The sequence below is a fragment of the Myotis brandtii genome, unplaced genomic scaffold, assembly GCF_000412655.1.
Source record: "Myotis brandtii unplaced genomic scaffold, ASM41265v1 scaffold443, whole genome shotgun sequence".
Classification (NCBI taxonomy): domain Eukaryota; kingdom Metazoa; phylum Chordata; class Mammalia; order Chiroptera; family Vespertilionidae; genus Myotis; species Myotis brandtii.
The window spans coordinates 776,190-803,386 of record NW_005366952.1 but is presented as its reverse complement, the minus strand read 5'-3'; the positions used below and the strand labels follow the sequence as shown (position 1 = coordinate 803,386).

Genomic DNA, 27,197 nt, shown 5'->3' with positions numbered 1-27,197 from the left:
GCTGCGGGGCTGGACCTCAGCCTTTCCCCGCCTGGGGCCGCCGCCGCACCATTGGTTGCTCCGCGTCTCCAAAAGGGGCCCTTCGACTCCTCACTGGGTCAGTCTGGTGCTGGGTCGTGGAACTCCCCACAACTCCCGCTGGTCCGGAACTGGATCCCTTCTTCCCAGAGTTGCGAGCAACTTTCCCGTCTCCCTGGCGCTGCAGTGGCTCGGGGATCGGGGCAGCCGCTGGTAGCTGAACCCAGGGCCAAGCTACCCGCGCCGCGGCTGAGCGCGCGCGTTGGTCTCTCTCGGTGCACGCTGGGGGTCCCGGAGCTCCGCTCTGCCGGGGAGATGCCTCTGGGACACATCATGAGGCTGGATCTGGAGAAAATCGCCCTGGAGTACATCGTGCCCTGTCTGCACGAAGTCGGCTTCTGCTACCTGGACAACTTCCTTGGCGAGGTGGTGGGCGACTGCGTCCTGGAGCGCGTCAAGCAGCTACACAGCAACGGAGTCCTGCGGGACGGCCAGCTGGCCGGGCCCCGCGCAGGCGTCTCCAAGCGGCACCTGAGGGGCGACCAGATCACGTGGATCGGGGGCAATGAGGAGGGCTGCGAAGCCATCAGCTTTCTCCTGTCCCTCATCGACAGGCTGGTCCTGTACTGCGGGAGCCGGCTGGGCAAATACTACGTCAAGGAGAGGTCCAAGGTAGGACGCGCGCGGGCGCCCCACCGCTGCTGCAGCCCGCAGGGACCGGAGACATGCGGAGTCTGTTGTCTGTCGTCTTCGCAGGGCTACGAGCGAACTTTAGGTTTTAACCAAGAAGCAAGAAAGAAGTCAGTCTGGTCTTCCCATCCCCCAGGGAAAATCCATGCTAAGGGACTTAGGTGTATCATTATAATGACCTTCTGATAACTTTGAAGTAATGGCTCTGGTGGGTGGTACAAGCTGGACAAGCTGTGGCTTTTTGGTCTGATTTTAAGACGTGGAGGTTCTCAAAAGTCCATACGAGGGACAGGTTGTTAGAAAGATGGTGTATGATCCGAGACACACGTGAACTCATGATCTTAACTGTCTACTTTAAAGTCACCTAATATTTGCCCTTCATTGATTCCAAAGGGGATTCCCATGACCGCACTTTTAAAGAATGCTGGGGACAGCTGTGATTTTGCAATGTGGCATTCGGTTTGTGGAGTTTGGCAGGTGTGGAAAGAGTTTGCCCTGTGAAAGAGTAAAGCTCCTCTTCACTTTTGAGTGCTGCCCTTGGCTCGTTGCACTCAGGACACTCAGATCATCTGTTTGACTGAAAATTCTCTCCTGGTGCTGAGCCCACACCACCACCTTCCCTTTCCTAACTTGCAGTTGATGGGGAAATCTACTCAAAATCACCAGTTATGCCCTAACCGGTTTGGCTCAGTGGATAAGAGCGTGGACCTGCGGACTGAAGGGTCCCAGGTTCGATTCTGGTCAAGGGCATGTACCTTGGTTGCAGGCACATCCCCAGTAGGGGGTGTGCAGGAGGCAGCTGACTGATGTTTCTAACTCTCTATCCCTCTCCCTTTCTCTGTGTAAAAAATCAATAAAATATATATTTTTAAAAATACACTGGTTATGTGATCAGAATAGGGTAGTCAAGTACCTCTGGAAAGAAATGATGTTTTCGTTCACAGCCAGAAGTGACTCCCTGGGTAGAAATTTATCTTGGAAACATTTAGAGGTAGGTTGGCAGAAATGTGGGAACATGTAGTGCCATGTACATTCATTTGGGATAGTCTAGCCACTCAGTCTTTTCTACAAATGACAATCCAGCCTGCTTTCCAGTGGCAGTTCTGAGAGTGATTTGCATTTCTTTTATTGTGGACTGGCCAAGGGGCACTCAGAACTGTGGGAAACGTGCACTTTAACACAGCAAGGCTACACATACTAGCGTGAGAAGGAAGGTGAACATTCACCTCTGTACCATTCTTTAACCACATAGGTAGTATTTCTCAATTTAAGATCCATCCTGTGATAACATACCTTGTCTCATTTGTTCCATAAGCTGAGAGGAGCACTCTTAATATAGTGCAAGTAGTGAAGATTGGAAATGTATAGAAATGAAGGGGTTGGAGTGGTGAATGGAGTAGAGGAGAAATAGATTGCTTTCAAACTAGGGGGACATGAATAGAATATCAGAAGACATTGCTATTTATCTGACACAAAAAGTAAATCTTAGAAAAAAATGCTGCTTTCTAACTTTGCTTTGGGGAAAATTCAGAGTTAGCAGGAATCAGTAGACGATTGATGTTATTGTTTCTCTACTCTTCCATCATTTGGGTGGTGGATGAGAAAGCTGTTTGTCTTGATCAGTCTTATATTTGCACCTTGCCCGTCTGGGGCCCCGTGGGGGAGGGGAGGGGAGGGAAATGGCTAGCCTCAGTATTGCAGAGGTGCTTGTAGCTTCAACTTGGAAGAGCAGATGGCTTCTTACCAGTTTTTAAAACTTTCTTTTAAACTTAGGCTGAGGAATCCTCCCCTCCCCCCACCTCCCTCGGGCATTCTAGGAACAGAATTCGCTTTGAAGGAGGTCAGAATTAATTGGCAGAAAGAGGTCACTAACATGTTTGAATGTTAAGTATTTTTATTTAGCTTTGACTTAATGAACAGTGGTAGGGTTTTAGGCTAGAATTTAACTCCACAAAGGGAATGAAAAGCACTGAGTATGTCTGGCTAAGGACAAGATTTATAAATATGATTTTTCAATTATGGATTATCTTCTGGGTAGAACAAATAACTTTTCAGTTAACCCTTTCAGTTAACAGAACATGACTGTGAATTGAAAAGAGGAAATACATCTGTTGTCCACGGAAGAGACATCTGTCTGCCCATACCTAGATGTCCAACTCTCCTTTGGCTATTTTGGCACAAAACTCTTCACTCCTTCCCTTTAGAAAAATCACCTCTAGATTGGGATATTCCCAACCAATGAGAACCAAATGCATACCAGGTTTGAGCAAACAGTTGTTATAGTAAATTTTTTTTAAAGTTTGATTTGCTTGTATAAAGAAGTCTCTTTAGTAATGTCTGTGGCCTTGGGTCTCTTGTTTGAAGTTCATTATTAAAGCATTGTAGGAAAAACACATTGCATTTCTACATGATTTATATTAGTTTCATCTTAATTTAACCTATTTACTTCTCTTCCTTCAACTGAGTACCTTACCCTTCTGCTTCCCAGAGTAATGATATAGACCCACTTTTTTCATACCCAGTTTTAGAAAAACTGAATTTTTTAAAAGCAGAACATGTAAATTTATTTTAAAAATTTATTTGTAACTTTTTATGAAAAATTTCAAACATATTAATTTAGAGAGTCTAGTATAATGAACTCCCATCCCCCATTTTCAACATTTGCCAATGCATACATTTATTTTAGACCAATTCTTTTTCAGGTACTTTAAATTTCTGTGCTTATTAGTGTATTGACTCTAATTAAGTACTTTTTCCCCTGGATTTTTAAAGGTCATTGAATAATGTAATAATGCCCTGTATCTCAATGAAGCAATAGCAAAGGCATTGGTAATAAAATAGGAATATAATACTGGAATTGAAATGGAAATTGTGGAAGGATATGGAAATAAATATTCCAGGATCCCCTCTTCCCTGCCAAAAAGGTTATTACAGGTCAGAATTTATCTACCTCCACTTTGTTGGAGAAAAGTCCTAGGGTGGTGAAGACTCTGGGGCAGTGGTTTCCTATAATGTAGTATAGCAGTATGGCGCCCCCTAACTTCAAGCATGATCATTGCTTTCAGGCTATCAAAAGATTTATCTGCTACTTCCTTTTGGAGACTTTAGACTATATCCAAGATAAATATTGGTTATAAATTGCTCCTTTTGTTTTGGCTGCCTAGAAATGGCTGTTTTCCAGCAAACATGTAACTTATAGAACTGAATGTTCTGCTTGAAGCATCTCATTATAGACTCACTAGTGAGTAACTAATAACTACACTTTAATGAGCAGTTTGCTCTGTCTGGCATTGTACTAATAAGCACTTTAAAAACACTGTCTGTCTGACTTAGTCTTCAAAACCACAATCTTCAGCAAATTGAGTGATTAAATCATTTACCAAAGGTCACAAAGTCAGTGGTAAGAAGCAGTTTATCATAAAAGGACAAACTCACAGATACAGACAATAGTATGGGAATTACCAGAGAGGGAGGGGGTTAGGAGGAGGTAGAAGAGGATACAGGAAGGAGATTTGACTTGGGGTGGTAAACAGCACAATTTACAGATGATGCATTACAGAACTGTACACCTGAAACCTATATAATTTTATTAATCAATGTCACCCCAATAAAGTTAATAAAAAATTAAAATAAAATAAAAGTTAGGAGCTTATGCCGGGGGTTACTGACCCTGTAGGTAAGTTGCTGAATTTTTACCAAGTGTAAAATGAGGGATAATAATACTTTAAAGCTTTTCAGGGAGGGAGCATTAGATAAGATAATGTACTTAAAATTCTTAGCAGGATTCTAAGCCTTCATAAATGTTATAGGCTGTCAGTGGAAGACTTGGGATTCTAACCCAGTTCTGTCTGACTTCAGAGTTTGTGTTCTTGACTATGATGCTCCTAGTTTTCATCCTTTCATTTATTCAGCAAGTGCTCACTCAGCATGGGATACTGTGCAAGGCTTGAGGTACAAAGGTGAGCAGGCATAATCCCTGCCTCATGGGGCTTAACATTCACTTGTGCATTTGAATGCAGGATCCTCTAGTTCACACTTGATTAATTCTCAAGCCTAAAAAAGAAAAAAGACAAAACCCAAACATTGCAGTGGGTCAGCTACATACATTTGAGGAAGAAAATGGAGGGCTGTGCTAATGCTTTCCTACTGTTACTGGCAGGAAGAGTTTGTTAACAAGGTTGCTTGCTAGGACCCCTGACTAGAGGAGTTCTGGCCATGGGGTTATGTGGGTTGTATTGTGCACAGACAGATCAGCCCTCCTGTGGAAACAATGCAGAGAAGTGATGAAACAGCAATAAGTTATGAATAAAAGAAAAAGTGTTGTGAAGTGGTGGGTTTGTTCCTTTGCTATCAATAAGTTTGGCCCACCCTTCTCATGTGATGTCAGGAGTATCCCTTACTCAGTGGAGCTTTTCATGGTTGCAAACTGCTTTAAGCAAAAATGGGATAATGTATGTTGAAGATCAGGCTCTCTCTCAGGAGCCAAGTGCAGGAAATGCAGTCATGGTTCACAGAAGGGTAGGTGGAGCCATGAACTATGAACCAGAGAGTCCTAACTACCCAGGGCAGCTTGGGTGTTAGTTCTTTTCCTGGTGCTTTATGGCCTCCATCTTTGCTTCTCTGCTGGTGCCCTTTATTTCTCCCCCGCTCTCCGTTCCGTCCAGCTTTTTCTGCTTTTCCATGTACGTGGCTCAAAATGATGCCCTCCCCCACAGTGGCCACCTCAGCCTCAGTCTGAGATCAGCAAACACTTGACCAATATTCTAGAATCTCCTTTTCATCAGCCTTGGTTGGGGAGGTAGAGGGGCATGTGAAATCATAGATTATAACTATGGTTGTCTGGACCCCTGAGAAGTGCAGTTCTTAAAGCATGGGGCTTGAGGACTAGATCCAGAAACGGTGTCTCTGTAATTAAAAATCTTAAAAATCTGTCTGAGCTATTTTAGGGGGAGGAGGCACTGAGTTTGAAAGACTGGAACATTTTTCTGTAAGGATGTGAGGGATTCCTATAAAAGGTTTTGTATTTAAAAATAACTTAGCTCTTGGAGGAAGGAAATTAATCCAAGGAAATAATTTACAGAATTCAGCGTCAGTGACAGCGAAGCCTGTTTCTCCATTGGGTGGTTTTCATAGTGTCTTTTGTCTGTTCTGTTGAGTAACACTTGGGAACAAAGAAAAGAAGATAGGCATGTGTGCATATGTGTGTGTACTTTATAATTTCTTTTGTTCACTTTTGGACCACTGGCCACTCAACCACTACTTTATCTGCTTGCAGTGAAGTGGGAAGTCAGGGGGTATCAATTTAATTTATTAATTGACAAATTGTTAAATGTCTTGTACTGTGGGAGACCTGTAAGTGGCTGGGAGAAGGAAGGTGAAAAGTGATTATAAAACCACCTAAAGAAGCTGAAAGTTGAGTGGTGTGAAGTGGTTGTCACCAATTTTGCTTTCTCTTTTCTAATTAAACTGCACCTTTACACTGATTAGTCATTTTTGTTTCTCTTCTTCAGGCTTTCTCCAATTTCTCTATTTAAAATTAAGTGATCAACATTAGTAACCAAAACTATACCAAACTTTAATGATACAAGTTTTTAGAGCTACAGAGAAGTATCAGAAATCACATCTCTCCAGTCATTCAATCATTCAGCAGTTTTAATATTTGGAGAGATGAGGTCTTGCAAGGGATTGGGGTCCTGGGCCTAAGCAAAGGCGCTTTAGTGGAGGGGGGCTAGCCTGGCTGGGGTTGCTCCCTGAGTCAGGTAGACTGTGAGACAGGGTCGGTAGGTTAATTCAGCTGCATGAGCATTTTATTTGTGAATTTCAAAGATAATTCTCATTTAAAATTGACAAACATCCTTTCATGGAGTTATATTAGCCTATCTGTACATTCAACTTTTGGGTGTCATGAATTATTTCCTTTTCTGACCTCACTCAGCCCAGAGCAATTTTGTACATTCTTTTCTTTCTTTCTTTTTTTAAAAATATATTTGTATTGATTTCAGAGAGGAAGGGAGAGGGAGAGATAGAAACATCAATGATGAGAGATAATCATTGATCGGCTGCCTCCTGCACGCCCCCTACTGGAGGTTGAGCCTCCAACCTGGGCATGTGCCCTTGACCAGAATTGAAGCAGGACCCTTCAGTCCACAGACTGATGCTTTATCCACTGAGCCAAACCGGCTAGGACTGTGCGTTCTTTTCTGATTCCTGACTCTGACTAGAAAGATTTCAGATTTTATAAATAACAGGCAGCCTTGCATGTTACGGCTCCATTCTGAAAACACACCATGTGTGGAAGACATCTCGGATAGCAGATGGGGATAGGGTTTGTCCCAGAATGAGCAGGGCACCTCTGAGAAGCATCTCTAAGCACCCCAACATCGTGCATTTCATTAGAAAGCTTAGAGGGCATCTCCACTGTGGGCGGCCTTTGCTGAGTTTGGCAAGACCTCTCTGCTTTGGACTCACTTTTGTAGCTGCAGGTAAATTAAGTGACGTTTTGACCTGTGCCTATTGAATACTAAGGAGCAGCTTGCGGGTTCACACTATGGAGAAGATTATTAATTCTTTGTTAATTGTTACTGCAACAGACTTGATAATTCCTTTGTAGTACCACTTTGTAACTGTTAACTAATATTGCTCCAAGAAATGGGTGTCATTTTTCTGTAGTGTTTGTCAAATGCACATGTTTTGACAGTAATGATAGTTCAGATGTATTCTGCTGGGCAACTGCCAGGGGTGCCCAGCGGGTAGCTGAATCCAGAGGCACTGGAATTGTAAGTGTGACAGGCAAATCATTTTATGATGCCAGACTAAGGAATTCAGCTTTGGCAGATTGCCCGGAGCCGTTGATTTGGCTCAGATTCAGAGCTATGTGTCCATTTGCCAAGAGATTAGTTAGCTCAGCTCATTATACATAGAATTTATACCCCACTTCCCTCCATTATTTCAGTCTTCAACCAGTATGCCTCTTACCTTAATTTTGTATCTTTTGATATTGGGATTTGTGGATGAGTTCCTCTGTTTGTTTTTGGTGAGCTGGTAGTGACTGTTATATTTTTCACCTCCTGCCCCAACGCAGTCCCAGTCTTACAGACACGTGGGTTTGCAGTTGTATAATGCAGACTTTCAGGTCTTATGCTGGATTCATTCTGTACCTACTTACTGAGAGTACTCCACGTTCAGTACCATGTCAATACCTCCTTATTAAGTCAAGACAATTTTTGATTCTTTAGGAGATACAATGATCAACATTTCTTAATTTCTGAAGTAAATGTATCAACCTCATATTAAATATTGTTTCCTTCCAACATGAATTTCAAAATGCAAAGAGTCTGGGAATCCGACAGCCATCTTGATTATTTGCCAGTGGGAAGAGACAAAATGGAAAACTCAGTTCCAGGTGTCAGTGACGTCTATTTTTGGTTCAGTAAGGGAACTTGAAGTTGTTCTGGAGTATTCAGGATCATACTCTTCTATTTGAGTATTGCTTGGAAGCAGTAAACATGCAGTGTTTTAAACAGTCTGAACATCCTTTGGACCTTGCTCTGTGTTCTCCAGACCCAGAACAAGAATCTGCCTGTGCCCCTCCCTCCAGATCCCCTCCCATTTCTACTCATCTGTCTAGTCCAGGGGTCCTCAAACTTTTTAAACAGGGGGCCAGTTCACTGTCCCTCAGACTGTTGGAGGGCCGGACTATAGTTTAAAAAAAAACTATGAACAAATTCCTATGCACACTGCACATACCTTATTTTGAAGTAAAAAAACAAAGCGGGAACAAATACAATATTTGTATTTGCATGTGGCCCGCGGGCCGTAGTTTGAGGACCCCTGGTCTAGTCAAACCTGAGGGACTATTACTCAGAAATCTCAATACCTTACACAAAATTGACAGTGAGTCTTTTTGTTTGTTTGGTTTTTGGATGGCTTTTTTCCTATTCATATTGTTTTTGAGTGATGGGAGTAGATAAGTAAAGCTTTTTTAAAACACAAAATATTGAAGATTCAGGCAGGAACATGCAATATTATTGGTCAAAGTTTGGCCTATTTTGTGCCATTTTCGCTTTTTATTATGTTTGTTTTTTAGGTTCACTGTGGAGCCTCAAGTTTTGTCTTTTCTTAAAAAACTGAATTTTGTTTTCCTTTCATAGTAGAAATCCTTGAGGAGGAAAGTATTTTAAAGAGACTTAGTTTAACCATAACTCACCTCCCTTTTGTTTTCATTCTCCCTGTAATCCATTTTCATGTGCTTTTGTCAGAGTGTAAACGGCCCCAAACCCATCTCTAATCGTGCAGTCTCTATGCTTAAAAACCCCCAACCGGGCTCTGTCCCTATTGTCCACTCTACGTGCTGTGCACTTCCTAGTGTGCCACGTAAGGCCTTCCACATCTGACCTCAACTGACCCCATTGACCTTTCTATACTTAATCTGCTCACCTCTTTCCTTCTCTCCCAATCCCTGAAATGCTAGGGACTGATTTTGCCAGGCACACGGAGCTTCCCATTGTTTCTACTCTTCAGGATCCATCGTAGTGCCTTCTCCATGAAGTCTTCCCTTCTGCTCCCTAGAACTCTGTGGGTGGCTCAGTCCAGGCTGCCCTAGTACATTTATTTTTTTGGCTGCTTCCTCTAATCCAGCAGTTACTTAAAAATTCCATTAAGGCAGATATATAAACTTAATATATACTTTCAGTGCCTTGAACAGTCCTTTACAATTCATAGGTGCTTGTTGACTTAATTTCATTTTCAAAAGGAACTTTGATTTCAAAGGATGTCAGGATGTCAAAAAAAAAAAAAAAGGTTTTGCAGCATGGTCCCTAATTTGATGTCATAATGTTTAAGTATTGTATTACATTAACATGCTACGAGGAACCATCTTAAAGGAGGGGCTTTAGCTTTGTGAGATTCTTTCCTCCGTTTTGGAATTCCATGCCTGGCCCTAGCTTTGGAAACTCACCATAGAAGTACAGGAAGCAAGACACAATAGAGACGATGAAGATGTCAAGAAGGCAGTGAATGAATATGATGACATCCTGGAGACGTATATTCCTGTATTGATGGCCCAGGCAGAAAATCTACTGGAACCTCGAAAGTTATTCAATGGTAGAAGAGATCTTTCGCAAATCTGTGGAATTCTGCAATGAGCATGATGTGTGGAAGCTGACTGTGGCTCATGTTCTCTTCACAAAAACAAATACAAAGACGCCATCGGTTTTTATGAGCCCGTAGTCAAGAAGCACTATGACAACATCCTGAATGTCAGTGCTACTGTACTGGCTCACCTCTGTGTTTCATACATTATGACAAGTCAAAATGAAGAAGCTGAGGAGTTGATGAGGAAGACTGAAAAGGAGGAAGATCAGCTCTCCTATGATGACCCAGATGAGAAAAACTACCATCTGTGGATTTGCTGATAGGGACACTTTACTGTGCCAAAGGAAATTATGACTTTGGGATTTCTCGAGTTATCAAAAGCTTGGAACCTTATAATAAAAAACTTGGAACTGATACCTGGTATTATGCCAAAAGACGCTTCTTGTCTTTATTACAGAACATGTCATAATACATGATCATGTTTTGTGAGAGTGTTACTCAAGAATGTGTTCAGTTTCTAGAACACTGTGAACTTCATGGCGGGAATGTACCTGCCATTATTGAACAACTCCTAGAAGAGGAAAGAACACATATTGGAAAGAATGCAGTCACATATGAATTCAGACAGTTAAAAGCTTTGATTTATGAGATTATAGGATGGAATATGTAGTCATGTCTGATAATGGTTTGCATCATACTGGCTTTATATCTGTATTTTATACTGTTTTATTTGTATTTAGCCATTGGCATCTTTACTTTGTTACATGTTGAACTTTGTACACTTTACAATTATTTAACTAAAAAAAAGAAGAAGAAAAGAAAAGCCCAGCTGGTGTGGTTCAGAGGTTGAGTGTCTATCCATGAACCAGGAGGTCACAGTTCGATTCCCAGTCAGGGGGTTGTGGGCTCAATCCCCAGTAGGGAGTGGGCAGGAGGCAGCCGATCAATGATTGTTTTATGTTTCTATCTCTTTCTCCCTCTCCCTTCCGATTCTCTGAAATCAATAAAAACATATTTTAAAAAGAAAAATAAATAAAGAAAAGTGAGACTAAATTTTCATCTGAAAGGACAAATAGGTACTTTCAGTGCCTCTCATTGGATTCCCGAAGAGAGCTGGCTCTACCAACAGTCACACCCCAGGGAGGGTGACTGCCATGACAGTAATCCTCCGCAATTGGACAGAGTTACAATTGCAATGTTTCCTGCCAGCTTGAGGGATCTCACTGCTGAACCTGTGCCAGAAGCTGCCCTAGGAATTCCCCTTGCTCCCTGCTCTCCCCACCACCTCCTGTTCTCCAAATTAATAGTGCAGCTGACTGTTTACCTTTTATCTCTTAGGGGGAGGCATCGCTCCAGAACTCTTGGTTTTGCCACTTTTTGTGTCTGATTCTCATTTTCTATGTTTGTAAAATGGGGCTTGTATCTATCTTGAAGGAACAGGGGGCAATTAAATTAACCATTCCTGCTCCCCAGACTCAGAGGCAGGCACGCCTTTATTTCTAGTCCCCTTTCTGCTCCCCAAAATACTTTACACATTTCTCTCAGACGATCTTTTGACTTTCTACCACTCTTGAGAGGTTTTCTGGATCTCACCCTTCCTGAAAGCCACAGTGGGTCTGTATCCATTGTGTTCTAATTAATGTAATTTTAGCAAGTTCTGTATTCAGTGAATGCTAATTAACGTGGTAGTAGAGGGCGAAGATGTCTCCTAAACAAGTGTTGCACCCAGTGAGGAAAATTTATCCCATCCCGTGTCTTCCCAAGGGAGGCACAATTTTGTATTTACTTGAAAAATTTTTCTTAATTGGTAATTTATCTCCTGACTTTGAAACAAGTCTGAGATGCTTGCCTGCTGTGGACCTGCGCTGACAAGGACAGGTCCTCGAGGGGCTGCTTTCCTCCCATCCAGCCTGGCAGGGGCAGAGCAGCCTGCGGCTCAGACTTGAGCTGACTTTTGACCAATTGCATGTGAAGCAGGAATGGGCCCTGCAGGGGCTACGGGAGTACACTGTGGGATGGATCGGGCCTGTCCTGCAGTGAGTAACCGAAGCAAAGACAACTCGGACAACTAGTTAGTGCTTTGCCACAGGATTCAGAGTCAATTTCCGTTGCAAGGATCCTTGCTTTTGTTATACTCCCAACCCTCACCCCCCCGAGCATTTAGTGCATAGACTCAATTGAAAGCACACTCAGTTTTCATATTTTTGCGTTTTGTGATTTTCTATCATTATGGAAAGGATGCTAGGCCAGGGTAAGCGGGAATCAAATACTTCAAGTGGAACTGAAGATCTTAGTTCCCTCAAAAATGGGGTGAATTGATTAATGTTAGACATTAGATAAGCGGTTCTCAACCTGTGGGTCGCAACCCCTTTGGCGGTCGAACGACCCTTTCACAGGGGTCGCCTAAGACCATCCTGCATATCAGATATTTACATGACGATTCATAACAGTAGCAACATTACAGTTATGAAGTAGCAACGAAAATAATTTTGTGGTTGGGTCACAACATGAGGAACTGTATTTAAAAGGCCAGAAGGTTGAGAACCACTGCATTAGATAGACTGCCCTGGTAGAATATGATTTGGTTATTAAGGCCTCCCACTCTGCAGCCAGGCTGACTGGGTTCAAAAAGACAAGTTACCTAACCTCCTTCTGCCTCAGTTTCTTCATCTGTAAAGTGGAGGCAGTAATGGTTCCTGCCTCATGAATATCGAATGAGGTAAGATTTGGGAAGCACAGCACTATACAAATGTTTGTTCGGTAACTAAATATGCTTACTGGATTTCATGAGTTCTAATTCTAACTGATTTGCTGTATGTCATTTCTTTCATTCAGCAGAAATATTTTTCCAAATGCTGAAATGCAAATGTAAACGTAAGATTTGGTTTTCTAAAAAGCTTTTTGCCTTTATTTTTTTCTAGCAGTTTTAGTGTTCCAAGTTAATAGTTTTAAAATTCACTGGGAATTGCAGGCAAAGTGTTTTCCTGGTTTCTCTTTAAAATATTGCTTCCAGGCATTTTCTAGGGCATGTTTTGATTGGTAACTATATTTTTTGTAGATTACCCATTAATAAAATCCTGTCTTAACATTTGTATCTAAGTTATCATCGATTCCCTAAAGTATTTCAGGATTTTCTTCAGATGAGAATTTAAAGACAACCATACTCTGACATTCCAACAGCCACAAACATCCTTTTTTTCTGTTACACTTGGAGCCTTTAGAGAGCTACAGGTACAGTTTTCTTTTTCAGAGAGGGCGGTTTCTCACATCAAAGGAAGTTAAATATTTTGACTCCCTATCCCCATGTAGCTTTAAGAATTACTCATGAATTTGTTTTTCTATAGAAATAAGATAACTTCTAGGTCCATATAACTTCCAGGGTTAATGACTTCTGAGAAATGAGCAGTGACTCATGCAGATGACTGCTGCTCACTCCTGCCCCTCCCCCATCACCCCCCCACCTCTGTAACCAGGAAATTAAATGAGGTGAGATGTGTAAAGCACCACCTAAAGTACTGCCTGGTTCCATGGGTCCTCAGGAAATGGCAGCTGTTCCGATTTGGGGAAAGGTATCAGAATGGATGTGGTTAAATGCCTGCTAATGTCCTCAACCCTGAGCCTGGCTTTTACCGATTTCATAATTGCAAGGAAGCCCTTATTCAAAACATGTCTCTGGTGACTCTGGTAGTGGCAGGGGGAGGGACGGGGGATGCTCTCCTATGCTTGTTCCCTCCCTGGTCCCGGGCTGTGTGCTCGGGTGTGGGCTGGCTGCCACCCTCACGAAGCGCACGTAGCCCTGTCACTCAGCCGTCACCCAGCTGGCTGGGAGCCAGACCGCCACGGGAAGGGCTGCCTTCCCCAACTCAAGCAGCCTGCATTGATAGGTGGATGTTCCCGGGCCTGTTTACTGTGCTTAATTGCAGGGCTCTGGCTGAATCCCCTCCAAGAGGAAGAATTAATCACAATTCAGGGAGGAATGACAATAGTCTCTCACATTCCTGGCCTCTGAGTGCTTCAGCGGCTTCTTGGGGAAGGGTGATTTACTTAAGTGCCTGCACAGAGTGCAGGAGCCCTGGAATAGAATCTTGATCTAAAGCAGTTAGATGTTAAGGACCTGTGAGTCCTCTGTGACTGCGTGTATGTGTGCACATTTCCAGGGGTGGGGGTGGAAGCCCAGCTCTTTAATGTAAGAGTCTCATGGCACTGTTTTCACTGAGCTAGGAGAACTACATAGAAGGTTCCAGAGTCTTGGCAATTGTTGATGGTTGTGTGGATGACCCTGGATCTAGGACCCAGTTCACAGTAGAGTCAAACAAGGGCACCGATGAGAAGGTCTACCTGGGGACAGGTCTTCAAGTAAAGATGGTACAGTCCCTGCTCAGGGTGCTCTGGCCTGACCAGGGGGCCGGCAGACCCACTTCACCAGAGCCACTGGCTATAATGTCTTACTTTTCATTTTCACAATTACTGAAGGTCCTGCCTTCCAACAACATTCAGGAGTGGGGCATGGTGATGATTGTTCTGAATTGGAGATGAGGTTATGTGTGTCAAGCAGCGTTGTGGCTATGTGGGTTCAGAGGCATTTGTGGCGTGGAGGTGGGCAAATAGGGGGGCAGAAGTAGTTCTCAGTGTAGAAACAGAAGAGTAGAAAGTACTTCAGTAAGTAACTTGGGGTTTGCTGAAAGGATTACAGTAAGTCCTCAATGTTGTCAATAGGTTCTGCGACTTTAAACAAAACCATATATAATGAAACCAATTTTACCATGGGCTAATTAACGTAAAGCGTTACGTTCCTATGGCATCTCATCAATGTTAAAACAAAACGATGCTAGTCAAGCGGCTGCTGTACTTACCTGCCCAGTATTTGACTGGCGTTCTCAATCTCCGGAAACTTCTAGTCAGATGCTGAAACGTTGGGAAGGGGAATGTGGGGACTGGACTCAGCTCATGTTGTTGCCCCCTGAAAGCATATTTCCTATTCCTTCCTCATTTTGTTACATTCATCTTTAACTAGAGGCACTAGGAGGAAATAGTGAGGCCTCTCTTAACCAGCAAGAGAGATGACAAAAAAGATGCCAAGAGAGCTAATGACAGTTTGCACAAAGTTCCCTGCTTTTTTCTCTGAAGTACCTACATTGCCTACCACTAATTTCTTTAGGCCAAGCTAGATGAAGTGAGGATGAATATGTACAAATTCTAAGGCACTTTTGAAGCTTATGCGTTGTTCGTCATCACATTGAGAGCTCGAATTTTTGTTTAACTTTGCATAAAGGAGGCGGCTGGCAGCAATGTGAACTTTGTTTAAGGACATCTCCTTGAAACTCCCGGAGAAAGCTTTGCACAGTTGTCATCAGCTTGTGACGATGCCCTGTGAATATTGTGCTGAAGTAATTTAATTTAAGTGGCAACAACGGGCCCCACAAGGTGTCCTTGAAGAGGACATACCCCTGGACAAGGAGGATGGGGAGAGGCCTCTGCCTTCCAGTCACTGCCCTTGCAGAGGATTTTTGGAGTTTTCTTCACTCACTCCTTGTCACAGCCAAATGGAAAAGAATGGAAAATGACATTTTGGCTTAATTTATCTTTAGTGTTATGTTAAATTTATTGTTGAAAGTATTACATATGCTCCCTTTGTTTTTTTTTTCCCCATTGACCCCCTCAACCCTGCACCCGCCCCTCCCAGGCCTTCACCAGGCTATTTATTGTCTGTGTCCGTGGGCTGTGCATATCAGGATATAAGTTCCTCGGTTGATCTCTCCCCTGGCCCTCCCCCAACACCGTCTTTAGTTTTTCTGTTTGTTTTTTACAGACCAAAACTTGCAAAGATCATGCCTCTTCCCATTTCTCTCCCACACCAGCCTTTCCCGTGGTGCCTGCACTTAGCACTTTGAATACGTAAAGATTTTTTAATTTTTTGTTTTCTTTTAAACTAAGAAAATTTCAATTTTAGAGCAGCTGCCAGCACATGCAGTGCCTTTGTTCCAGTTCTTAACACCTCCCCACAATGAATTACCAAATGAGGCCCCTTCCCCAGCAGGTGCCTTTATGGATATAGGACGTAAAGTGTACAACCACGGGCTGCCCTGCGTACTGTCCACTTTAAATGTACGTGTTAAAATGAAATATGTGCTGAACACAAACCACCCTGAAAAATGGCCCCAGGAATATAGCCTTTGGCACCTCCACCCACAGCTGACTAGAAACATTGGCAAGTTTGTCACCTAGGCTGTTGTCACCCGAATATAAATTATACCCACTTCTGGCCAGGAAACCTCCGCTATTACTTTCCCCACTAGGATAAGTTGCTTGGCTGTTTTTCCAAGCTAAAGCATGTGCATAGTCCTGTGTATTTCTTCTCAACTCTCTCCACATCTAATTCTCCAGGTAGTTAGTGCCTTTTGGTGGAGTGGGAAGGATCCTGGGTCCCCTTCTCTTTGTTCAGAGTGGACACGGGGGATGGACTTGAGGGGAAAGGGGTGTGGAGGAGGCATGTGGAATTGAATGGCACTGAGGGGCAAGGCTGTGCCTTTGAACAGCAAACATCTGAACCTGGTGAAGAGAGCAGGGAAGGTGCCCATGGATAGCCCAGGAGCTAGTGCAGGGTGGCTCGATTTCTTAGGAGATCTCAGACAGTGATCTCCAAATATAGCCTGATGTATTTTTTTGAGGCCCTAGTTTAAAAATTGGGATAAAAATATTCAGGAGTGTTAACCCACAAATCCAGTTTGGTTGTCTCCGGCTATCCTAGAATGTGAGGATTTTGTAATACTGGGCCCTCATTGCAAAGGAAGGTAAATTCCGTGGTGCAGGTAGCATAGCATGCACTCCAGAGTTCTGACACATACATATATACATGATTGGCTTCAATTATTTGTGCTACTCACACGCTCTGAAAGCTGTTTGAATTTGCCAGCTCTGGATTTGAAGCTACAAATCCCTTAAGTAGGATCAGATCCCTGAAGGAGACATACTGAAGCTGCAGTTGAGGGAACAGAAGCATGCATATCATCAGCTTTAAAAATAGCGAACATTAGGCAGCATAAGGAGTATCTCCTTCGAGCCTCATAAACCCATTTTACAGATGAGAAAACTGAGAGGTTAAGTACAGGTTATTTTGTACTTAGGTTGCATTTTATTCAAAGTATGCTGTGTTCAAGACCATTCATAATTCAAAACAAACCCTTACAAAGATTGGCTGGTATTTCTGCATAGCAGTTAGATGGGTCTTAGCATTTGGCAACGGACCAAAATGCCAGTTTAAAGGTCACTCAGCCAGACAGCTTTGAAGTTATGCTATTTTTTGACACAATTTAAAAAATGGATTCCCATTTATTAAAAATTTTGCATATAAAGTGAGACTTGATTAATATTTCAATGTGTGGAGCTAAAATTTACATAAAATGCCACTTTACTATAACTTGTTCAAGATCAAGTCATACTATTGAATTTGACTCCAAACTTATATGTGATGTAAAATACATTTCTATAAAATTCTGTGTTGTTGCTTGTTATTGGAGAACTAGTGAGCCTACCTGGAGGTTGGGGTGGGGCAGATATACCCCCTCGCCACCCGTGAGTCTAAAATGATCATCATTGCTGAATGGACAGTGGAGGTTGCCAGCGCCAATTTTTGAAATGGTTTATCCGTGGAATCAAGCTGTAGTTGGTTTCAATCAAGAACACTCTATTTAGACATTGGAGTGGAAATCCTGGACTTTCATTTTTCAACTTTATCTTTGGGATTGATGGGATCTGGTTGTTTATGAAGTCAGCTTACCAATAACTCTAATAGAGCAACTGTTTTCTTTTCCGCTTGTAGCATTTGGGGAGCACATTTTGTTACTTGTATTTGGCTGTTAAAGTTTATATATCTGTGTATATCTTCAAAGAACATACACATTTCCTGCCTGAACGTGACCGCCACAGTGTCTAGAGTACATTTCTTTGGTCTGGAGCCAGCCTGGGAGCCTGGGAGAGGTTCATCCCTCAGCTAATTTTCTTTTGGCTACAGAGCTGTGGAGAGGCCTCTAAGGTTGGTGGGAGGGGGTCCACACTAGGGTCAGAGGAAGGAATGGGGAATGCATAAGGGGATATGTGGATTAATATGCACATCCAACAATAGAACTATCAGGCCATCAGGGGAGGGCATTGGGGGCAACCAAGCTGGCAGGGCAGTTGGGGGCAAGATCAGGCCTGCAGGGGAGGGCCATTGGGGGTGAGATCAGGTCAGCAGGGGAGGGCAGTTAGGAGCAATCAGGCAGGCAGAGGCAGTTAGGGGCGAGATCAGGCCTGCAGGGGAGGGCAGTTGGGGGTGAGATCAGGCCAGCAGGGGAGGGCAGTTGGGGGCAACAAAGCCAGGAGGGGAGAGCAGTTGGGGGCGAGATCAGGCCAGCAGAGGAAGGCAGTTAGGGGTGATCAGGCAGGCAGGCAGAGGCAGTTAGGGGTGATCAGGCAGGCAGGCAGATGAGTGGTTCGGAGCCAATGGTCCCAGATTGCGAGAGGGTTGTCTGACTGCCAGTTTAGGCCCGATTCCACCCCCTCCCCCTGTATGAATTTCGTGCACCGGGCCACTAGTAGAACCATAAGACTATGTAGTATATGGGTTAGTAGATCACACTGACATTTCAAATATTAATCCAGTCAGGAAGTTTTGACAAATACAAAGTCTTTAATAAGTGAGACATCTTCCTGATTTGTGTCAGTGTCATTGCTTGGCCTATTTGTCACATGATAATTAAAGTGCTTTAGCTCTGTTGGTCTGAAGCATTCTCCTCCTTTACATACTCTAAATCCTTTCCCTAGCTTGATGAGGTTTAGATAGCAGCTCAGTTGACCCAATCAGTTTCCGGGGTTTGTTCCTGCCCCGTGCACAAATTGGCACAGAAATGAGTGACTCGTTAATTACGTGATTCTTTAGAACGCATCCTAAGCCTCCTGGTTTTAGACTGTGCCAAAGACCAGCAAATAGCTAGGAATGTGTGCAAGCCAAGACCCGTCTCCTATGGCTGTTATCCAGAAAACACTGATACAATTGGCTGTATGAAGTTTCAGCAGGCCCACTGAGGCCCACAGTGATTTCCTTCCATTGTTTTGGACTTGATACAGTGGCTGCAGGAACCAGGAGAAAGGGTGAAGATTCACAGCTCAACTCCAGGGCATCCAGACTATTGACCTTTGCCCTGGAGTTGAGCTGTTTGAGAATAGAAGTTTATGTAGCATTGATGGAGCACTTTTTCTTTTCAAGGCTTCACGGTGGGGAGATGCTGAGATGGTAGGGAATGCAGCTTATAATTATTTGTAGCTTAAATGACTTTCATTTTTGGCTCAGTGGTGGCTCTTATAATCCTAATAGCTGCTTCCAGGGATGGGTAATTCCCTTGACATTATTGGTGAGTTCATTTATCTCTCCTTCCCCAGTGAGGCCCATCGTTTCTGTTTGCTGCCAGCCACCTTCCCCCAAGCCATTCTTTGCTTGGTGGTACCATCATTTGTTAAATCTTGATTGGAGTAGCCTCAAAATTCCACCTTCTGAAAGATGTTCAAGCTAACAGCCTAACTTTATCTCTAAGATGACATTGCACCGACCTTTTAGATGTACAAAGGGTAGGGCATGGGGATCACTAGCTGCATAAGGATATAAAGTTTGATAGATATGGTGATTTAAGCGTTAAGATCACCATAAAGCCAAGTTACCTTCAGTCTTATTATTGTCTCAGAGGTATGGTTTTTTTTATTAAGTCAGTATGCAATGTGTGCGAAGTCTTTAAAGCTACATGCCTAGTTCATGCCTTCATGTTACCACTGGTAGTGACTTGGCACCCACAGCATTGAAGCTGATTCATTGAGTGCACTAGCACATTAGTTTGGGCCTCTATCCAACAGATTATTTTAGCAATATAACAATCCTGCCATTTATAAAAGAAAGTATGAACTGGATTGCTATATGTATATTGGAAGATAGGTTTTAAAAATGACAGAAATGTATAATGATTCAGGTAAAATGCATACATACTCTTTGGAGGAAAGAGTCATTCACTAATTCATTCATTTATTTATATCTGCTTTTAAACAGACACCTCTGTGTATCAGGCACTGTTCTAGGCACTAAAAATACATCAGTGACCGAAACAGGAAAAATATCCCTTTTCTCATCTTATGTTGCCAGCTCCAGTATCTTCTCTGCATCTATCTCATCTCTATAAAATATTTTAGGAATATGTCAGTGTCTGTGAAAAGAACTAGCTTTTTGCACTTTGCCTATGTTTTTCTACTCCTTGCTATAATTTCTCCATAGAACAATTAGAGGTTTGCTACCCTCTTAACAGTAATTCTCAGGAGAATTTATAGTAACTTAATAGTAACTTTCAATAAAGTTTTTAGTATGACTTTCTGCTTTATTCCCACACTTGGTTGATACAGGTAGCACTTGGGAAAAGGAAGAGAACTTAAGGTTATCATCTGATTTGGTAATTATCAGTAGAAAGAAGACAAACATTGAGAAACATAAGCTGGGTGTCTGTGGCTTTTTCTAGGAATTAGGCCGACTGGTTCTATGCTAACAAGTTAGGACACAGCTTCCCATTGACCCTTCCCTTTTCCTTTTGTCCTAAGCATTTTATTGAGCAAGACTGACCCTTTTCTCCAAGATATTTATAAATACAAATATCTTTTAAAACATATATATTTTATTGATTTTTTACAGAGAGGAAGGGAGAAGGATAGAGAATTAGAAACATCGATGAGAGAGAAACATCAATCAGCTGCCTCCTGCACACTCCCTACTGGGTATGTGCCCACAACCAAGGTACATGCCCTTGACTGGAATTGAACCTGGGACCCTTGAGTCTGCAGGCCGATGCTCTATCCACTGAGCCAAACCAGTTAGGGCAATAAAAATATCTTGAGCCCTAGTTCTAAAATCTGTGTGAATCAGGGGCACTTGCTAAACAGGCATAATCCCTACATTCCATACCTAGTGATTCCGATTTTGTGGGTCTAGGGGGGAAACTGCTATTTTAAAACGGATTGAAGAAAGGTGGGCATCCTAATGAGATGTATATGGGTTACATTCTACAACCATGGAAATATTGTTGAACCACTTTCTACTGGGCTGAGCCATAGGGATGACTTGGCCTTTAAATCTTGTATGCTGAAAAGTCCAAATGTATGTACTGTGTGTGCACTTAAGAAGCCAGCAGCCACCTATCGATGTCACATAGTACCCAAGGAGACTGTGTTACTCAACTGCTCACTAGTGGGAGAAGATTGTCTCAGCTTTGTTAACCATCTTTCTCGGGGTTTCTTTGTAGGCAATGGTGGCTTGCTACCCAGGAAATGGAACAGGTTATGTTCGACATGTAGACAACCCCAATGGTGACGGCCGCTGCATCACCTGCATCTACTATCTGAACAAGAATTGGGATTCCAAGGTACTTGGAATAATGGGAATAGAGTGTGGGGCTAGAACAGCCGTGGGCAAACTACGGCCCGTTTGAAATGAATAAAACTAAAAAAAAAAGACCATACCCTTTTATGTAATGAAAGAAGGGGGAGAGATCAACCAAAGGACTTATATGCTAGCATATAGGCCTAACCAATGGACACAGACAACAGGGGGTGAGGGCATGAGTGGGGGGATGGGGGGTAATATGGGGATAAGGACACAAATGTAATAACTTAATCAATAAAAATTTTTTTTAAAAAAAAAGAAAAGAAGGCAGATGACTTAGAGGAGAGTTTGGAGTTCATAATTCCCACAGATGCATCTTTTCTTTTTCAATCCCCTCCCATACCCCAGGGTACTAAAGTTGAGATGAAAATAACGGATATCAAGTTAATGTTACGGGAGTAGGTAGAGTCATTATTAGGATATGGAAGGAGTGCTTGATGAAGAGAGGGTAATTTGTTATTTTAGGGATCGACATTTTTAGTGTAATCCAGAGCTGATGGGACGCTCAGTGCAGAATAAGATGTACACTTTTCTCTTCTAGCAGCAACATTGAGAGAATTTCACAAAAATAGAGCTGTGGGATAGAAATCTCCCCAAGCGAGGCTTCCCACACAGTCCTCTCTTGGGGTGATACATCTTATTGGTGGCTGCCTGCCATGGCTTACTGCGGTTTGGGAATGCCAAAGGCTTTATGGTTTATTTTTGTTTTTCTGAACATATAGATAGAAAGAGATAGGAAGTCTGGTTCCACATGTACAAACGTTTGTCTGGAATGTGTATGCCTTCTGAGAGTTAAGGATGATTTAGGAGTCTGAGAAGTCAGAACTTTTTAAGCTTGTTTAGCTTTTGTACCTTCTGCACCTCCATGTCCTGCTCATTAGGGCAGCTGCCGGCTGTCGCTGGGCTAGGACATTTTATCTGGGGTCAGAAAAACCAAACCTGGGAAACCAGTGGATCAGTGGCAAGGCTCATCTCGTCTCCCTGTTGGGAAACATGATTAGAATTCACCCCTTGATTGTCCTTTAAAAACTTGAAAGGTGGTGTTACGGGCAAGCAAGTAAAGTTGTCAGGTCAGTGATAATAAATTGTGAAATATGAAATCATTCAACAAATAGTGGAGTGCCTGCTAGTGCCAGGCATTGTGTTGTGGGAAACACTGAAGTATGAGGCCTGCATTCTACCCTGCTATGGTTATCCTAGTTGGACAGATTGGGCATACATGTAAAATGAAAAAGTAATTCAATGAAAAGAGAGATACATGTAATAAAAGGTACAGATAAGGCGATCTGAGAGTTTAGGGAAAAAAAGCATGTCACTTCCAACTAACAAAGTCATATAGGAGCAGAGGAAAGCTGTAAAATTCTAATTGAAGGGGAATGATTATTATGTGGGATGACTATCCTAGGAAGCTGTTAATATTAGATTGAACCATATGAAATTGCTGGGTTTTTTTTGTAGGTCAAAATCTGTCACATATTGGTGATCTATATGATTGAACCCAATAGAATTCCATTTTGTGTCCATGGGCTTCATGAGTGGGGGGTGGGAAGGCTTCCTTTGGCATGAGGTCAATAAGGAAATAGCTCTCGCCAAATTTGAAATAAACTTTAATACAAAGTATGAGGCCGAAGTAAAAATGTAGGAGTCATATATTCTTAGAGTGGAGATTGGAAGATGGCTTTGTTTTTAAACAAGTCTTAAATATCATTGTTAATTAACGATGTATGAGGCCAGAAAATAATCCTCCTTCTTTGTGGCCCTTAGCTACACGGTGGGGTCCTGCGGATATTTCCAGAAGGGAAGTCATTCGTAGCAGATGTGGAGCCCATTTTTGACAGACTCTTGTTCTTCTGGTCAGACCGCAGGAACCCACATGAAGTCCAGCCTTCCTATGCAACCAGGTAAGAGCCAGGGCCACGAGTCCGCGTGAGTAGTTTCTTGTACAAACACCAGTTCCTGGAGAATTCTCTAAACTTGTGTCCTATGCGGATGAGGGAGTAACCACACCCCAAAGCTGATAGCAAACCTGTTTGGAGTCCATTTTAATTTTTCTTAAAGTGGAAGCTTTGGATTCTTTTTAAAAAAAATACTTTTATTGATTTCAGAGAGGAAGGGAGAGGGAAAGAGATATAGAAACATCAATGATGAGAGAGAATCATTGATAGGCTGCCTCCCGTATGCCATCCACTGGGGATCGAACCTGCAACCTGAGCTGATCAATGATGAGAGAGAATCATTGATGGGCTGCCTCCCATATGCCATCCACTGGGGATCGAGCCTGCAACCTGAGCTGAGCATGTGCCCTTGACCGGAATCAAACCCGGGAACCTTCAGTCCACAGGCCAATGCTCTATCCACTGAGCCAAACCGGCTAGGGCACTTTGGATTCTTTAGTATGCAAAACCTAACGTGGGTTTGAACTATTAACAAATTGTTTTCCATCAGGTGAGCATATTGGATTCTAAATTTCCCAGAGTGTTTGTCTCTTCTGTCCTTCCTTCCCCACTCCTCTCAAAAACCTAATGTTGAACTGCTCCCCGAGAATGTTGGCTGTCACACCCAGGAATTCTGTGTGGTCAACTCTGGATGAGTTTATGAGTTGCCAGTTAAAAGCAGAGAAAGAATCTTGTGAAAAGAAAGAGGAATTTGTTTTGACTTATATTCTTTTTTTTTTATTATTTTCTTAGCATAAAATTGGTTTGGGCTCACTGTTCCGATCAGATCCCAACAATTGGATGTAAAATATTAAAATAATCATGTCCTTAGATCATACATGGGAAGATTTTCAGAGTAGCTGAACAACTTAGTACTGTTTAGTATTAATCTAGAAACTCTTGATACAATCTTAATTTTGGATTCTGCCTTTCATTTGCTGTTGTTTTATGGTCGACACTGTGAATCAGGTAGTACTAGAATGCTGTGAGTTGCAGCTTGAATTGGGAATAGCAGCTCTGGGCAAGGAGTGAGAACATGGGTAGAAGGATATTGACTAAACCTTAATGAGCCTAATTAAATGAAATTCATTGAATTAAATTCACACAAGTAAAGTTCTTAAGATTTATGTGTCCCCCTCCAGAAGTCACAGAGCTGAGCCCCACACAGAGTCACATATTAAATGTCAAAGTGGAATGTGCCCTAGGTGAGCAGGTAACTAATTCTACCACCAAAGCCTGCTTGTGGCTTGTTTAATGGGTACAATAATTGGACCCTGTGGTTTGTGCCAGAATTCCCTTGTTATTCCACAATCCCTTGATGGTTGGAGTCATAGGGAACATTAGCGAATGTTGATGGGAAGCCCTTGAAGAAAATCAAGTGCTATAGAAATTTGAGTAGCTAATAATAGCTATAAAATGAAACTTTGAAAACTCATGCATGAAGCAACTCCTATTCCAGTCTAGCCCATAGATGGGATAAAGCTTATTAATGAGAATGCAGTAGAAAGCTTGAGGGCATCATTACTCCATTGCATCTTTGCCTCGGTGTCCAAAACTAAAGAAAGACAGCCAAGAGTTTTAGGTGTCCTGTCATTTAAATGAGTTATTCTTCAAAGCTTCACTCAGATGTCACCTCCTCTTCTCCATGCTCTCCCCACCAAGTTGGGTCTCTCAGTCTTTAGCAGGATGATTCCTTTCTAGTCCTTTCTGTGTAGATCCTTACACAGCCTGTTACAGTATTTGTTAATTGCCTGTCTCCCCACTAGGGGCTGAGTTCCTTGAGGAAGAAGCAGATATATTCACATGATCATTTGAACTCCCATTGCCCACATTGATGCCTAGTGCATACTTGGAATTCCTTACACGTTTTATTACATTTAAATAGAATTGAAACCAGAGAAGTTTATTTTAAATTAAAATTGGAATGGATTTCTAAAAATAGGGGACATTTTAAATGTTGGCTTTATAAATGACTCTGAAGGGGGATTGTACTATGCATTTTTATTTTTTGGTAGTAATTTTAAATCTCTTTTCTTATATCTGCTTATCTTTCACAGATACGCTATGACTGTTTGGTACTTTGATGCTGATGAAAGAGCAGAAGCCAAAAAGAAATTCAGGAATTTAACTAGTATGTATTTGATAATTTTCTGTGACTTTTGATCAAGTCAATCTTTGACTTTAATTTAAAAAAATATATTCTCATCTACTCTGTTCATTCTCAGCTGTGCCTTAGCTTCATATATAATGACATCTTGATGGGCTTAATCCTGAAACCCTAGCCTTAGCTCTGCTGGGAAAATCAGAAAAATGCAAAGGACATCCTTTGTGAATGCCTACTTTTGCATGAGAGGTTATAATTGATGGGAAATTGTTAACTTTTTATTATTAATGTCCACCCATCCAACATAACATTAAATGTTGCCCATGATTTTGTCACATTGCAAAAGAAACATGATGGAACCCAGCTAGAATGGTTCATTTATTGGTGTGAGACTGTGACTCCCAATATAGAAACTGGGCTCATATAATATAAACTGAATATGACTTAAGAACTGTCCCCTCAGTACTGTAAAGCAGCATTTCCCCAAATACATTGTACAGAAACACTAATCCTGCTAGTCTTGCTAAGGTGGTTTATGAGAAGGTAAATTCTTGGGCCCTACAATATGGGAAATGTTACATATCGTATTCCTCTCTTAAAGAGTCACAGTGCCATTGGCATATTAACCAAGAAAAAGTAATCTAAGAAATCCTGCAGTAAAGGCATATTGCCTAACTCATGACCCATTTGGACTATATGCCTATCAAATGCCTAAGAGAACACATTTTGCTAAACTCTATCAGGAGGCACTCTGCTCAACTTTGTTCTGTAAGATGGGAAGTATTTACTAGAGCTTTTTGGATGACATTTGTGATATTAAACTCATCGGATCTGACTCCTTACCCTCTTCATTTTCTTTTTTGTCCCTAATCCAGGGAAAACAGAGTCTGCCCTCACTGAAGACTGACTGTGTGCTCTGAATCCGCTGGCCTCATTCATTTTAGCAATGGTTTCTGAATTCTCTTTAAGAGTTGAGACCCAAAGAAGGCCTCTTCAGTGAATTGGTGATGTGCAACCCCCTCCTGCTTGCATCATTCACATCCCTGTCTTGCGAATGGTACTTTGTGTTTTCTTGCCAAGACTGCATCCATCTTCAGACACTCTCTTTGCCAGATGAACTCATGGTCTAACTCTGAAAACACCTGCAGACGACCTCTCTTGCCAGCGGTTTAACTGATAGATTTGGTAATACTGTCTATCAAACAAGAGCCCAGAAGCATGGGCGAGGGAATAAATCTTATTTGCACTTTATGTACACTTCCTGATTTGAAAGGAGGAGGCTTACAACGAAGAAAAAATGGTGACAGGTGCCACAGAGAGGCATCATTGAAGCCTTTGACAGCAAGAAACAGGAATCTGTGCCACCTGAACAATTTCCAGATGTTTCTAATCCAGGGCTGTTGGTATTTCTGGAGAATTATCACAACCTAATGACATTCTTGCTTCTAGAAAGGGCTGCTGTCTCAGTCACCCATTTATAAGTGTCCTGTGGGTAGATACTCCTTTTTCCTTGTCCTACAACCTGGACTTTTGGGTTCTGCCTCATTTTACTGATCATATGACTTTCTGATAAAAAAAAATGGCAAACCAGGTGTTTCCTATTTTCACTTCTTACTTGGGGAACCTAGTTCCTCAGAGGCAAAATCTAGACATTAATTGTTTGATTGCTTTGTTGAAATGGAATTTGAATTTAAAGCAAAGGGGAAAGATGTACCTGGTAGTTTAGCGTCAGCAACCTCTGATACTGGTGTTGAAAGATCTGGGCCTACAGATATACAACAAATGTGTGTGCATCGTGAACGTTTTGAGAGCGAGATAGAGTTAGAAATGTGGACATTCTCATTCTTCAGTTTCCTTTTAAATGAGCTCACCCTTCTTTAACAAAATAAAATAATTTTTAGAAACAGGG

At 42.2% G+C, this 27,197-nt stretch overlaps 1 protein-coding gene and 1 long non-coding RNA gene across 2 annotated transcripts; both read left to right on the top strand.

The window, feature by feature from the left end:
• The first annotated feature begins 6 nt into the window (after nt 1–6).
• EGLN3 (egl-9 family hypoxia-inducible factor 3) lies at nt 7–26,875 on the top strand. Its single transcript, XM_005874570.2, has 5 exons — nt 7–690; nt 21,111–21,230; nt 23,015–23,151; nt 25,242–25,315; nt 26,164–26,875. Exons 1-5 carry the CDS (start codon nt 334–336, stop codon nt 26,193–26,195), a joined length of 720 nt encoding a protein of 239 aa, XP_005874632.1. The 5' UTR covers nt 7–333; the 3' UTR covers nt 26,196–26,875.
• Nucleotides 697–10,598, top strand: LOC106727537. Its single transcript, XR_001363771.1, has 2 exons — nt 697–818; nt 9,179–10,598. It is a non-coding gene; the product is annotated as an uncharacterized LOC106727537 (long non-coding RNA).
• Nucleotides 26,876–27,197: the final 322 nt, after the last annotated feature.